Source organism: Pleurodeles waltl, chromosome 9 (assembly GCF_031143425.1).
Source record: "Pleurodeles waltl isolate 20211129_DDA chromosome 9, aPleWal1.hap1.20221129, whole genome shotgun sequence".
In the NCBI taxonomy this organism is placed as follows: domain Eukaryota; kingdom Metazoa; phylum Chordata; class Amphibia; order Caudata; family Salamandridae; genus Pleurodeles; species Pleurodeles waltl.
Window position 1 is genome coordinate 300554181 of NC_090448.1, and position 15161 is coordinate 300569341.

Genomic DNA, 15161 nt, shown 5'->3' on the forward strand with positions numbered 1-15161 from the left:
CCTGTGTAGTTATATGTCCTGGTAGTGTAAAACTCCTAAATTCGTTTTTGCACTACTGGGAGACCTGCTCCCTTCATAGGCTAACATTGGGGCTGCCCTCATACACTGTTGAAGTGGCAGCTGCTGATCTGAAAGGAGCAGGGAGGTCATATTTAGTATGGCCAGAATGGTAATACAAAATCCTACTGACTGGTGAAGTCGGATTTAATATTACTATTCTAGAAATGCCACTTTTAGAAAGTGAGCATTTCTTTGCACTTAAATCCTTCTGTGCCTTACAATCCACGTCTGGCTAGGTTTAGTTGACAGCTCCTTGTGCATTCACTCAGACACACCCCAAACACAGGGTACTCAGCCTCACTTGCATACATCTGCATTTTGAATGGGTCTTCCTGGGCTGGAGGGCCTGCCCTCACGCAAAGGACTGCCACACCCCCTACTGGGACCCTGGCAGACAGGATTGAACTGAAAGGGGACCTGGTGCACTTCTTAGCCTCTCTTTGAAGTCTCCCCCCCTTCAAAGGCACATTTGGGTATAAAACAGGGCCTCTGCCCTACCTCATCAGACACTTGCTGGAGAAGAAACCGGAACCAGAAACTACATCCTGCCAAGAAGAACTGCCTGGCTGCTCAAAGGACTCACCTGTCTGCTTTCTACAAAGGACTGCTGTCTTGCTGTTGCCCTGCTGCCTTGCTGAACTCTTGTCTGGCTGTGAAAGTGCTCTCCAAGGGCTTGGATAGAGCTTGCCTCCTGTTCCTTGAAGTCTCAGGACCAAAAAGACTTCTTCCTTTCACTTGGACGCTCCGTGCGCCGAAAATTTCGACGCACAGCTTGTGTTGCGGCGAGAAAAACGCCGCACACCGACGCTGATCGACGCGACGCCCTCGGGACGATCGAGACTTCGACGCACAACCTCGCAAGGATAAAAAGCCGCTCGACTTTCCAGGAGAAATCGACGCGACGCCCACCGTGAGTGCGAAACTTTGACGCACGGCCTCGCAAGGACAACACCGCCCGACTTCCAAGGAGAAATCGACGCGACGCCTGCCGTGAGACCAAACTTTCGACGCACGGCCTCGCAAGGACAACGCCGCCCGACTTCCAAGGAGAAATCGACGCGACGCCTACCGTGAGATCGAAACTTCGACGCGCAGCCCCGCAGAACGACGCGCAGCCGGAAAACAAGCAGGAGAATCCACGCACAGACCCGGGACATCTGGTAATCCCCGCGATCCACAAAAAGAGACTGTCTGCGCGCCGGAAAACGACGCCCGACTTCCCCGCGTGGAAAAGACCGACGCAAGTCTGTGTGTGCTGAGGAGAAATCGACGCACACACCCCTTTTTCCACGCATCTCTTCTCCTGTGGCCCTCTGAGGAGATTTTCCACCAGAAACCAGGTACTTTGTGCTTGAAAGACACTGTATTGCATTCTAAAGACTTAAGACACTTTATATCACTTCCCTGTGATATTTCTACAATTTTCCATTGCAACTTTATTCTTTTTGACCTACAATTATCCTGATAAATATTATATATTTTTCTAAACACTGTGTGGTGTAGTTTTGTGGTGCTATATGGTGGTATTGTATGATTTATTGCACAAATACTTTACACATTGCCTTCTAAGTTAAGCCTGACTGCTCGTGCCAAGCTACCAGAGGGTGGGCACAGGATAATCTTGGATAGTGTGTGACTTACCCTGACTAGAGTGAGGGCTTTTGCTTGGACAGGAGGTAACCTGACTGCCAACCAAAAACCCCATTTCTAACAAATATGTCTTCATACAATTTACTACACACAAGTTGACACATTCACGAAAATATGAGTAAAATATAGTGTCAGACATGATCTTACTTCTTTTCCAAACAACCCCCTTCTGGAGAATAATCTATTAGAAATAGCCAATGCCTTAACATCAGAAACCCTTGTAAAGGAAATTAAACAAAGGAATCTTGCTAGCTTCAGAGATATCTGTCTAAGGAAGCATAATTATTGCTTGGCCATGAAGTGAATAATCTACATACTAATCCAACATCGCACTACGAATGGTAACAAGCCTTAGGGGGTCTCCTTAGCATAATTCCTTTCATTACTCTCTGTATCACAGGAGCACTCCCTAATGTAAAATTGTTAATCAAAGCATGTCCTGCTGACACTGGTGATCTATAACAGTCAATTGACCTATAACAAAGATGAGAGTTGATCAAGTCTGCCAAATAGTTTGCAACTTCAGCTACAGGAGCCTCCACGGGATCCAAATCCCTCTCCATGCACCAAATACACAATTGTTTCCATATTCTCTTCGATCTTTTTTCTGGTGCCTGGAGCCCAGACTCATCCAATAAGTCTTTAGCTTTTCCTGAAAGGCCTAAATATCTACTGATACTCCTGAAATCTTCCAAACAAGAAGGTTCAAACTCCCTTCTAAAACCTAAGTGTGTCCTCTCACTCTGAATGCATCAGAAGACCTAAAGTAACTGGAACTAAACAGGGTATCTCTATAGCAAGTTCCATTACACTTGAGAACCAAACCCGATAATTCCAATACAGAGTTATTAGAATTATTCTACATCTCTGTGACCGAACCTTAATCAACACTCTATGGATCATTGGGGGGGGGGGCATTTCTTCCTTCTTCACCCCAATCCTGGAGAAAAGCATCTTCTGTTGTTGTCCCAGGATCCGTTCTCCAAATGGAGTATCAGGTAATTGGTATGTTAATCTGCTCACAAACAAATCCACCTGAATAGGTCCCCATAACCTCTGAATCAAATTGAAAATTACTGGATTCAACTTCCTGTCGCTTAAATCCCTGATATATCTGGATTTCCAATCCGCTCTCACACTGTCCTGTCCTGGAATATATCATGCTCTCAAAACGATTTTGCGTCCCCAACATAAATATCATATCTGTTTTTCGAATTCTGACAATCTTTTTGATTTCGAGCCACCCAATTAATTTATGTATGAAACAGCTTAAGAACTTCAAAATGGTTTAAACGAATCAAATCTACACTGTTCGTCAATAAACCCTTAAAGCTCATCAATGCGTTCAAACTAGCTAACACCTCTAAACATTTTATGTGTAGAAATTGTTCTTCCTTCAGCCATTTACCCCTGTTTCTGGCATACGATTATAAGATAAACTTGGGAACATTTACAGAGATGGTTTTGCCATTCCAAGTCTCTAGATTTTCTAACCACTGTTCTAGATCTTACCGAGCATGTACTGATAATGAAACTGGGTCTGGATACCACAAACCTTTCCTCGGTCCCAAAACTTCAGTTTCTGAAGAGCTCTAATGCAGTGGACCTGGGGAAAATGGCTTGAATGGACGATGGTAGAAGTCCATGTACTCTTGCTAGGTCTTGCTAGATAACCAGTTTCCGTTCCAAAACAACTTTTATCTCCTTCCTTATATTTTTTATCTTTTTCTGTGGAAGAATAAACTGAGGTAATTGAATATCCCCCTTAAATATCAGAAATTCTAGACTCTGGCCCTCATTCTGACCCTGGCGGTTCCCTACCGCCAGGGCCAACGGGGGCGGGAGCACCGCCGACAGGCCGGCGGTGCTCCCTTGGTCATTCTGACCGCGGCGCTTTGGCCGCGGTCAGAACGGGAAAACCGGCGGTCTCCCGCCGGTTTTCCACTGACCCTTAGAATCCTCCAAGGCGGCGCAGCTCGCTGCGCCGCCGAGGGGATTCTGACCCCCCCTACCGCCATCCTGTTCATGGCGGGAAAGCCGCCATGAACAGGATGGCGGTAGGGGGGGTCGCGGGGCCCCTGGGGGCCCCTGCCGTGCCCATGCCCATGGCATGGGCACGGCAGGGGCCCCCTAACAGGGCCCAACTAGGCTTTTCAGTGTCTGCGATGCAGACACTGAAAAGCGCGACGGGTGCTGCTGCACCCGTCGCACGCCTTCCACTCCGCCGGCTCGATTCCGAGCCGGCTTCCTTGTGGAAGGCGCTTTCCCGCTGGGCCGGCGGGCGATCTGAATCAGATCGCCCGCCGGCCCAGCGGGAAAGTCAGAATACCCCTCGCGGTCAATTGACCGCGGGGCGGTATTCAGGCGGATTCCGACGGGCAGGCGGCAACCGCCGCCCGCCTAGGTCGGAATGACCACCTCTGTGTAGGGACCATACCAGACATTTCCACATTTATTATAACCCCCATATTCTCTAAAAGGTCCATTGTCCATGCAAATTGTTTCACCAAATCCATCCTGTTCTGAGACATTATCATCCAAATAAATTATCAGTCAGACGCCTTTTTCTCTCTGGAAAACAACTAATGTGCGCATCGGCTTGTTGAAGCTTCAAGAAGCTGAGGACCACCCGAAAGGTAGGCAAAGACATAGATATATGACACCTCTTTATCTGAACCGTAAATATTTCACAGTCTTTTCTATAGGGCTTGTAATATATGCATTCTTTTAATCTAATTTCACTAACCAATCATTTTCCTGCAATATGTCCCTCAATAGATGGATCCCCACAATCTTGAAATGTCTGTCTACCAGGAATTTGTTTAATTCTTTCAAATTTATTATGGGACGCCAACATTTGTCCTTTTTTTTTTACAACAAAAACCATACTCGCAAAAACCTTTTACTGTTTCTAATTCTTCAACTCAGATTAATGCCCCTTTCGCTAACATTTGGACAGCTTCTGCATCTATCTGTTCCATCTTTTCCAAATCCAAGACTATCTCTTTTGGTTGTCTCTTTTGCACGGGTGCTCCCCAAAACTGTATTTTGAAACCACCTACGGTCTCCAAAACCCAGTTGTATTTAGTGATCTTTTCCCAGCTGTGAATGAAAAACCTCAATCTTCCCCAACTCTTAAATGGGAAGAACCAACCGGGATGTTCGGACTCACCTTGAATTCCTAAGCATTGTGGTCTTGACCTTCCTGCACAATATCTTGAATTCCTTCCTCTTTGGGGATAGAAACCTGAGTTGGAATGAGAATTCCTTCCATAGTTTCTGGGCTCTTGGGAATAGTTCTGGTACCTTTGGGATCCACATCAAACAGACAGTCCCCTCCTGTCAGCTCTTCCAAAAACCATTGTCTCATGTTACACTGTTCTTTGCTAAAGACGGTGAATGTGGAGATAAATTTCCCTAATGACTTTACAAAACTTCCTCCAAAGAAAAGCTAATCTGGTCACCATAAAACTTGGGGTTCATCCTCATAAGGACAGTCTTCATTCCTTCCATTATTAAGCCTGCACTTGCCTTTCCCAACATGCATACAGGGTCTAACCTCTCAGGAGCTCTCTACATCGACCCTTGTATTATTGCATCTGGCTTCGTCAGCCATAATGAGGATGCAATATAAGGGCCCCAACATGTCCAGAACTTTATCCTGACATTGCTTCAGCCATCATTCTATCCCTTTGCTGGGATATTTCCAATCTTAAATAAAAATGCAATAACTTCTAGGCTGAGATTAGGTGTTGTGCAGGTCTTATCCCCCACGGATGTCATGGGCACTCTGCCCTCAACAAACTGTGGGGCCTTGTTAAAGGATTTTCTGACTCAGAATTTTAAAATCTTTGCCACATGATTTATGGACCACCACTCTAAGCTCTGAGGATGCTTAATTGTGTTAGGGTCTAACATATCGCTTCCAAAAGGATATTTTAATCCCTCTGATATTGATGCATGATCCAAATCCTCATCAAAGCTTTCAAAGAGGTTTGAGCTCTCTTGTGGATCAAACACATATTCATCAAGTTCCATGTTCTCAGACTCATATGCTTCCTCTTTAATAGAGGACCATTGACCATCTCTTTTATCTTTTGTACCATCAAGGTCACTCCTTTTTATTGCGCCACTGTGGGCAAGCTTTCAAATGCCCCATTCCTTTAATGCTGCTGTGGATGCCATCTTCTATTGTAGGTATTAGGCTTTACAATCAACAGCATTAAGTCAGCTTTCCCTAGAGGCTTTTTCTTATTCAATTTTTTCCCCTCTTTCAGGTGTTAGACGTAGAAGAATCGTCCTCATTGTAAAAGAAAAATAATCTTCCTTTGGATAAAGCTGTCTCACCAACCACTTTAACAGAGGATTTCAATTCTCACACGTTACCAAGCAAACATTTTGCAAGGGAAATGGAGGATGTTCTCTCAGTCCTCTTTCTATTGCTGTTCTGCCCAGATGCATGCAATTTTAAATAATAAAAAATGCATTTTGATTGCAGAGCAGTCCCCTTGCGCGATCACACTCCTCCAAATAAAGGGACTCACGATCGCGGAGCAGCCAGCTTATGCCATTCTCTCCAGGCACCTTTCTTTGTTTACAAAATGCAGCAATCGCAGAGCAGACCGCTCACTCGAACATGCTGATGCTATGTTCCCGCTACCAGAAAGGAGTAGTGTGACACGTCCCCCAGCGCTCTCCTGCGTTCGGCACACTCCTCACTGTGGTTCTGTTCAAACATGAAGGACACCCGCTAACAGTCAGAATAATGCTACTTTGTCCAAAAGAGGACTTCAGAGCCCATACTAACCAGAAACAAAGACATTTTACAAAAATGCACACGTTAGCAAACTATATCTATCAATATAATGAGGTTATAACGTAAAAATATTAATAAATAAGACCAATCTATAAATTGGAAAGGTTAATTCCTAGCAAAAATGCAATACAGTATTACATTTCAATAAAGTAATGGCATTGTCTCAGTGTGAATAGAAAGCATGCATATAGTTATCTGTAAGGAGCAACTAATGAAAGGGGAAGATGATTGTGCATCTTGGACATATATACCGTTTGAACATTATAAAATGGATATAGTTCTTTATGAAGTTCTTTAAAGGGCTGCATGCTGGGGCAGCAATAAAAGATTATTTCATAATGTTTGCATCTGTTGTCTTTAATGAAATCAAGTTTTTCTTTGCATGTTAATCGGAGAATCATCTCTCTCCTAAATTTATGGCTTTCACTCCCCTCATAACTTTAAAAGAGAAGGTCTACATCTGCCTTTATAGTATGAAAACCCCCCTTTGCATATTCAATAATTTGATTATTATTTTTAATGGAACATAGTTTTTTTTAAATAATTCCTTTTAATAACGTTTTCTTTCTTTAAACATTAGACATATTTTCTGCAACCAATATCAGCATTACGCATAGCATGACAGATATCATCATCTTATGTGCACATGATCTATACCGCAGTAACTGTGCGTGGCAGCCTCCCAGCCTGTATACTGTATATTCAAGTGCCTTACCAATTCATGCTCAGCATTTAAGGATACCAAAAGTTCTTTCCACCCACTAATGCAGCCTCTGTCCCCTCGGTGCCATCCCTTATTCTCCCTCAGCACAATGGCAACACAGGTTTGATATCCTTTTATAACCTAAAATAATTCTCATCTACCCTTTTCCCCATTTCGACCATACTCCCTCCTTGTTGGCACACGTTCTTCTAGAAATGTCCTGTTTTGCTATTGTATCTTGCAGCCTTTGCCAAGCATCATCATTTTGAATTGAGACTTCTTGCCAAATACAGCTGAACAATTTAGCTTTCCAGAGCCATCGATCCAATACAAATTTCACCATCACTTCACTATTCAACCCCTGCTCTTCATCCCTTTGTTTGCTGACATGCCTACAGCTATTTGGTCTTCTTTCTCCAGTGACTGAACCATTCCTTTACTGTGGTTGTACTTGCAAAGTTAGGGGCATATTTACTAGGACTTGGCAAAGGGTGAAGCCTTTCTGCTGCACTGCCATAACTCAATGCAAAAGGGCAGAAAAGCACCGTATTCACAAGATACAGTGCATTTTTTACCTTTCCGCTGCGCTGTTTCACAAATTGCTGCTTAGCGCCAATGCAGGCACCCTTGCACTACAGTTCAAGTATGTCTGCGTTGTTGACAGGAGTTGTTTTGGGACACCTTCCTGCACAAAAGCAATCCAGAGGGGTATTCCTCTTTCTATGTGTGATGCAGAATGCAACACAGATAGAAAGAGGAAACGACAATGAGAAATAAAGATATGTCTCATTGTTGCTCCTCACCAAAAGAGGCATACGGTTTTGATGCATTTTCAGGTTTACACATTTTCGTAACTCTCGGAATGCGTCAAAACTCATGGGTGTTGTGTGGGAACACCCAACGCAATGTCAGGGTACGTCTCCCTGACGCAGTGTAAGGCAACGCAGTGACTTGCACTTCTTTGCCTTACACCGTATCTGTGAGGCCATGAAAAGCCAAGCAAAGTGGCTTTGCATGGCCTTATAGATATAAGTCTGCACTATTCGCCGCCAGTGAATCGCAAAACGTGATGCAGCCGCAGCACATAGGGCTTCTAAAAATATGCCCCTATGCTTTTTACAAATAATGGGGGTCATTCTGACCCTGGCGGTCCATGACCGCCATGGCGGAGGTCGGCGGAAGCACCGCCAACAGGCTGGCGGTGCTTCCTGGGCTATTCTCAGAAAAGGGGAACTGGCGGTTTCCCGCCGGTTTTCCCCTGGCCCAGGGAATCCACCATGGCGGCGCTGCTTGCAGCGCCGCCATGGGGATTCCGACCCCCTTCCCGCCAGCCTGTTTCTGGCGGTGTCCACCGCCGGAACCAGGATGGCGGGAACGGGTGCTGTGGGGCCCCTGCGGGCCCCTGCACTGCCCATGCCACTGGCATGGGCAGTGCAGGGGCCCCCTAACAGGGCCCCATAAAGATTTTCAGTGTCTGCTTTGCAGACACTGAAAATCGCGACGGGTGCCACTGCACCCGTCGCACCCCTTCAACTCCGCCGGCTCCATTCGGAGCCGGCATCATTGTTGAAGGGGCTTTCCCGCTGGGCCGGCCGGCGGTCTTCTGGCAGTCACCCGCCGGCCCAGCGGGAAAGCCGGAATGGCCGCCGCGGTCTTTTGACCGCGGTGCGGTCTTTCGGTGGGAGCGCCGACCGCCGCGGTCAGAATGACCGCCAATTTCTGCATTGGCCTTCTTCAGTACCTCACATTGGAATAGTAAGCACTATATAAATGATGCAATAAAATACAATACAAAATATATATCCTTACATGTGTGTCGGACACAACTGTGCATGTGCAGGTGTGTGTTATATAATGTGGTTGAGTGAAGAAGGACCTTAGGTATTTCTGGTTGAAGAAGAATATATGTTAAGCTAAGCATACAGTATTAAGAAATTGTTCGTTTTTGCATGATAATGGCTCCTCATTAAACACTGATCCATTTCAGACCCATAGATTCCCAAATACCAATTGTTATTTGGTGTTCTCTTTATGTCTGAGCAGTCTGAATACTATTCTCCCTTTTTAATTTTCAGGGGGAGTATGTATCATGCCTCCTGTCATTGCTCCGCCAGATGCAAGACACTCATTTCCAGCATTTACTGGAAAACTTCCAGAGCAAGGATGAACTAAAGGTAAGAAGGAGTGCATTTATGGTGGGCTATATTTCTGCTGACAGTCTTGTGATCATTCCAAGGCCAATTTTTAATAGTTGCATTGAGTTAATAAACAGATACTGTTATTTTGATACTTTACACTCAAAGTGGTTAGGAACTTCACCTACTTAAAAAGGGGGCCGGAAACTTTGCATAGAACATTTGCAATATTCCAAGGTTATGGAGAAAACATATATGGCCCCTTACTAAGGTTCTGTCAATGATTGGTGAATAAGACATCTATTTTAATTCCAGCTTCAATTGCATTAGCATCTAACACCATTTCTTTTCAATATTGTTGCTTGAGCATTTGTTTGGTTATTTCCAAATGTTTCCAATTTGTAAATGTCTCTGGTAGCGTATTCCCAACATCAAGAATTGATTTGTGAGCGACAGCCCCATGCTGAGGGAAGCTAACATAACATGCCATGAGTCAATTAGCTTCTATTCAATAGCTGTGATACAGAGTGGACATGCATTTTAAGGTGAGTTCAAGTAACTGAATGATATCAGTCCAAATCCTCAAGACAACAAGATTTTCTACTATCAAAGACCATCTTGAACAAGAGACACCTAGTGTTAGGCATGCTTTTTTAGTCAGAAATGCTAGATGCTACAGTGACAGGACCTGTTCTCCTTCAAGCCACTGTTTATCTGCTGCATTTATCTTCACTAGTACTTTTCAAGGCCCAAGCTTCAAGGTCTAAAGTCTTGACCTGTGATACCAGGAAAAAGATTAATACTTTTCGAGGACTTTGGTATCCGGAGTCCAGTACCAATACAATGATGGAGGTACATATTAGTCAGTGTAATACACATCCCTCAAAAAAGTTGATCACTTTTAAGACAAATCCATTCATCATCACAAAGTCAAGTATGTTTCTTAGTAATAGTTGATCAGCTGGTTAAAAGAGTGTTAGGCCCAAGCTGAAATTGCTGCAAAACTGAGTAATGCAAAAATCCGGTAGAGCACTTAGAAATGGCAGAAATTTAGTATTCAGCGTTACGTAAAAGTCATGTTATTAATATCATGTTTAGGTGAATGTCAGACCTAACAGCTTTACGGCTGTCTTCCCTCCAAACCTTTTTGCCTGCTTGTTTCCAGCTTTGCCAAATTTGTATTTGTTGGCCTTAGGACTCTGCACACTTTACCACTGCTAGCCAGTGCTAAAGTGCTTGTGCTCTCTCCATAAAACATGGTTTGATGGGTATATACCTAATTGGTATACTTCATTCACTTAAAAGTTCATAGTAAACTGCAGTACATATGCCCAGATTGTGTAAATTAAATGCTACTAGCACTGCTTGTGCTGCCCACTTAAGTAGCACTTTAAAACATGTTCCAGGCCTGACATTGCAGCCTGAATGCAGTGCCACACTGCCATGTTGAATTGGCATTTAAAATCCTTTGCCAAGCCTTCACCCCTCCCCTATTTATTACACGAGGCACCCCTAAAGTAACCCATAGGGCAGGGTGCTGTGTGATTCAAATGAAGGACATGTACTTCTAAGTTTTACATGTCCTGTTAGTGAAAAACTCCCAAATTCATTTTTCACTACTGAGAGACCTACCCCTCTCATAAGATAACATTAGGGATTCCTTATTACATTTATTAAGCAGTAACCCCTGATTGAGAGGAGATAGATCTCTCATGTTTAGTATCTATGAAATTGTAACAATAAATCTGCTTTAATGGTAAAGTCAGATTTATTGTTAAAAGTTTAAAAATGCCACTTTCAGAAAGTTGGCATTTTACTGCTCCTAGCCCTGTCTGCCTGCAGCATGTCTCCAGTTGTTTTGCTTTCCTTATCTTGTGACCGAGCTTACAAAACTTCTCTGGAATGCACTTCTCAGTTTAAAGAAGACTTTTATTATTATTACTTCACCACGAGGTTACTGAAAGACGAGATTAGTAGGTTGGAAGCACACGTTTAAAAGTAGTCACAGCAATGAAAGCAAAATATATCAAAGTACTTCTCAATTGCAATGTACACAGCAAATACATGTGATTATATTATAGCATAACTTCAAAGCAAAGAATAAAAGTCAAAATTGCATCACCGTAGGGCCTATCACTGCTTGTCATCCTTCTCATGCCTGCCAGTTGATGACTCCTGTTCAACTGCGAGAAGGAGATTTTCCACCCAAACGAGAGGCCAGGCAGCTGACGTCCGCTCCTTACTGAAGTCCTGGAGAATCTCCCCTCGCTGCTGCCCAGGGCCACTGTAAAAAGCCTGCCCCTTCCTCTCAGACTCAGGAAATAAAACAAGCCATTGGAGATTGCCCATATCTCATAAGCCTCTCCTCTTCCCAAGGCTGAGCAGAAAAAACACCAAATATACGCTCTCTTATCACGTTATGGTTCTTGTGAATTCAATTTGAAAAACACAGCTTGGTCCACCATGTGGAAAAACACAGCTCATCTGCAATGTCTCAACTGCAATGTCGAACTCCACGTTAAAGTCAATAGGCAGCTAAACTGAATATAAAATGTAATGTGCTCCTGATGAACATTGAACAACTAATATGCGCAGTGGTGAAACACAAAGTCATTGGTCAACCACAATTAATGGCATAACATCTCCACCCTATGAACAAAGACTTTTGAATACAGTGCTCCACAAAGTCAGATAGTTTTCTAATCCAAAGTTCCAGGGGCACTCTTTTCCTCCCCTGTTCCTGATTTACATGTAAATCAGTGTTTCCCTCTTGCACTGCACACAAATCTAAAGTCTGTTGAATTATTTAATTTGCTAAATCAAAGCGCGCAGCTGCTTTTCATGCCATTTAAACTCCTGTTTTTTTCCTGGTTACTTTGTACCAAAGTGTTAAGATTTTACTCAGATGAGGGGTATACTGTTTCCAAAAATCAAACAAGCTAATGAAACTCAGTGTCTCTTGCTTAGTGCAAATAGGAAGAAACTCTAAAATCTTTTGTTTTACCTGTGACAACATCTGTCTGTTTTCTGGACTCCACTGAATTACCAGAAACTGCACATTTTGCGACAGTACTGCTGCCATGTCTGAATTCATTATTTTAAACATCGTACTTTGCAAAAGTGGTCTGAAAATAACATTCTCAACTTCGTGCTCAGTGTAATCTTTTAAGGAATGCACTTCAACTGCCAACAACCGTGGGCTCCTCTGCACACGGAGATCTACGCTCTGTTCAAGAGGCTCACACTGGCCCCCACCTTTTTTAACCTCCTCATTACTGGAATGTGAAAAGCCAGATTCTCTTACAGCATTATCTTGCAATAATTTGTTCTGGCTAATTTGCTCACGTGAACTCTTATTTTCATGTTCTAACTGCCTACATCTCTCATGCATTTTTCTGTAAGCAGACAAAAGTATCCAAACTCTTCTATCAAGAACAAAAGGAACATCATTTCTATCAAAAAGCACATTTTCTACATATGAAAACACTTTTTCTTTATCCAAGCACTCATCCCAATACTCACGAAGTCCTGATAAACAAGAAAACATGTTTCTCACAGCACCATAAGGCAGTTTAACTTCACATGCATTTTCAAACATGGTCTGCCCTGCTTCTTTAATTTTCTAAACAACAAAAACAATTACACTTTCAAATCGTGCACCTCCAATCTCTAACTCTACTCCCAGACTGTCAACTAGCGCCAAAATGTTTTGCTTTCCTTCTCTTATCTTATGACCGAGGTTACAAAACTTCTCTGGAATGCACTTCTTAGTTTAAAGAAGAATTTATTATTATTACTTCACCACGAGGTTCCTGAAAGACGAGCTTAGTAGGTTGGAAGCGCACGTTTAAAAGTAGTCACAGCAATGAAAGCAAAATATATCAAAGTACTTGTCAATTTCAATGTACACAGCAAATACATGTGATTATACTTTAGCATAACTTCAAAGCAAAGAATAAAAGTCAAAATTGCATCACCGTAGGGCCTATCACTGCTTGTCATCCTTCTCATGTCTGCCAGTTGATTACTCCTGTTCAACTGCGAGAAGGAGATTTTCCACCCAAACGGGAGGGCAGGCAGCTGACGTCCGCTCCTTATTGAAGTCCTGGAGAATCTCCCCTCGCTGCTGCCCAGGGCCACTGTAAAAAGCCTGCCCCTTCCTCTCAGACTCGGGAAATAAACAAGCCATTGGAGATTGGCCAGATCTCCTAAGCCTCTCCTCTTCCCAAGGCTGAGCAGAAAGGAAAACACCAAATATACACTCTCTTATCATGTTAGGGTTCGTGTGACTTCAATTTGAAAAACACAGCTTGGTCTACCATGTGGAAAAACACAGCTCATCTGAAATGTCTCAACTGTAATGTCGAACTCCACGTTCCACGTAAAAGCCAATAGGCAGCTAAACTGAATACAAAATGTAATGTGCTCCTGATGAACACTGAACAACTAAGATGTGCACTGGTGAAACACAAAGTCATTGGTCAAACACAATTAATGGCATAACACCAGTGCACATCTGTGGTGGGTGACAGCTGGGCTTTGTGCATTCCCCCTAGACAGTCACACACAAAGGAAGCTTTGGGTGACTGATGGACCATTCACATCCTGGTGGGCCATCCTGGGAAGGATGGCAGGAAGGGCTGGACACAGCCTCACATTACATCTGAATAGGCTATGTCCTGTCCCCATACAAAGAACTGCGTGACTGCCTGTAGAGAGTCTTGAGCCAGGGCAGGAACTCTATGTACCTCAAAGCCCTTTTTTGATGTCTCCCCTACTTAAAAGGTACCACTGGGTATAGGAACTGGACTTCTGACCCTACCAACTGACTACAGTTCTGTATCTGTGGATACTCTGCCAGGAAGAAGGACTGCTGTGCTGCTATAAGGACTGCCACTCTGCTGGACTACTGCTCTGGAAGGACTGCTTTCTTGCTGTGCTGATCTGCTGCCCTCCTTGCTTGGGTGAGAAGGACTGGGCCCACATCACTTGAACCCAACACCCAGAGTGACAACAGGGGCCACCAGACTGGTCTCCTGTTTTCTGAATTCTCAGTGACACAAAAGACTTTCAACTCACTTGCTACATCACCTGGACTCTACCATCGGTGAGTCTTACCCTGCTAAGTGATGGAAATCTGGTCCAAGGCCCTTGGAAGTGGGTATAAAGTGCTGCTTCAACAAGAAACCCTGCATCAATGCCGCTGTTGTGCTGCTCAGAGCTGGGGCATCTTCATCAACGCATAGCCGCTGTTGCAAGGATCGAGTGCAATACCTCGTGATTGCATGGCACATCACCTCCATTCCCATTGCTTCTCCAACTTTGTGCAGGTTGGACCCGATGCATCGCCTCAATCCCATGGATTGATGACCACACCTCACCTCCTCTGCTCCTTGCATATTCCTCTATGTTGATGCAAACAAGGTACTTTTACAGCAGGCTAAAGCTAGTCTCTGTATCCGACCTACGCTCCATCTTGGTCGGCTTGAACTTTTAGATTTGACCCAGTCCAGAACAACCAGATAATCCCGGTTGGTGCTTTATGCTTTTAAGCACTACATTTTAGTTTATTCTTTAAAAAATAATATCTCAAGTACTTCTTATTGGATTGTTGTCGTGTAGGTCTTGTTTTGTTCATTTAATTAAGCTCTATTCTTCTAAGGTTATTTTCACTATTTTGGCACTTGTTGATAATTTACTTTAACACTAGAGAAGCTACTATTCAAGATGTAAAAAATTAACAGTGTATGCATTACAACCTACACATTCAAATTTCTCACTTTAAAACAGACTCAAA

At 43.6% G+C, this 15161-nt stretch overlaps 1 protein-coding gene across 1 annotated transcript in view; it reads left to right on the top strand.

The window, feature by feature from the left end:
* Positions 1 to 15161, top strand: part of DOCK3 (dedicator of cytokinesis 3) — a 1331886-nt gene that overhangs the window by 1092312 nt on the left and 224413 nt on the right. The window contains exon 27 of the mRNA XM_069206772.1: positions 9305 to 9403. Within this exon, the coding sequence (XP_069062873.1) occupies positions 9305 to 9403 (99 nt within the window). The remainder of the gene's footprint in view (positions 1 to 9304; positions 9404 to 15161) is intronic.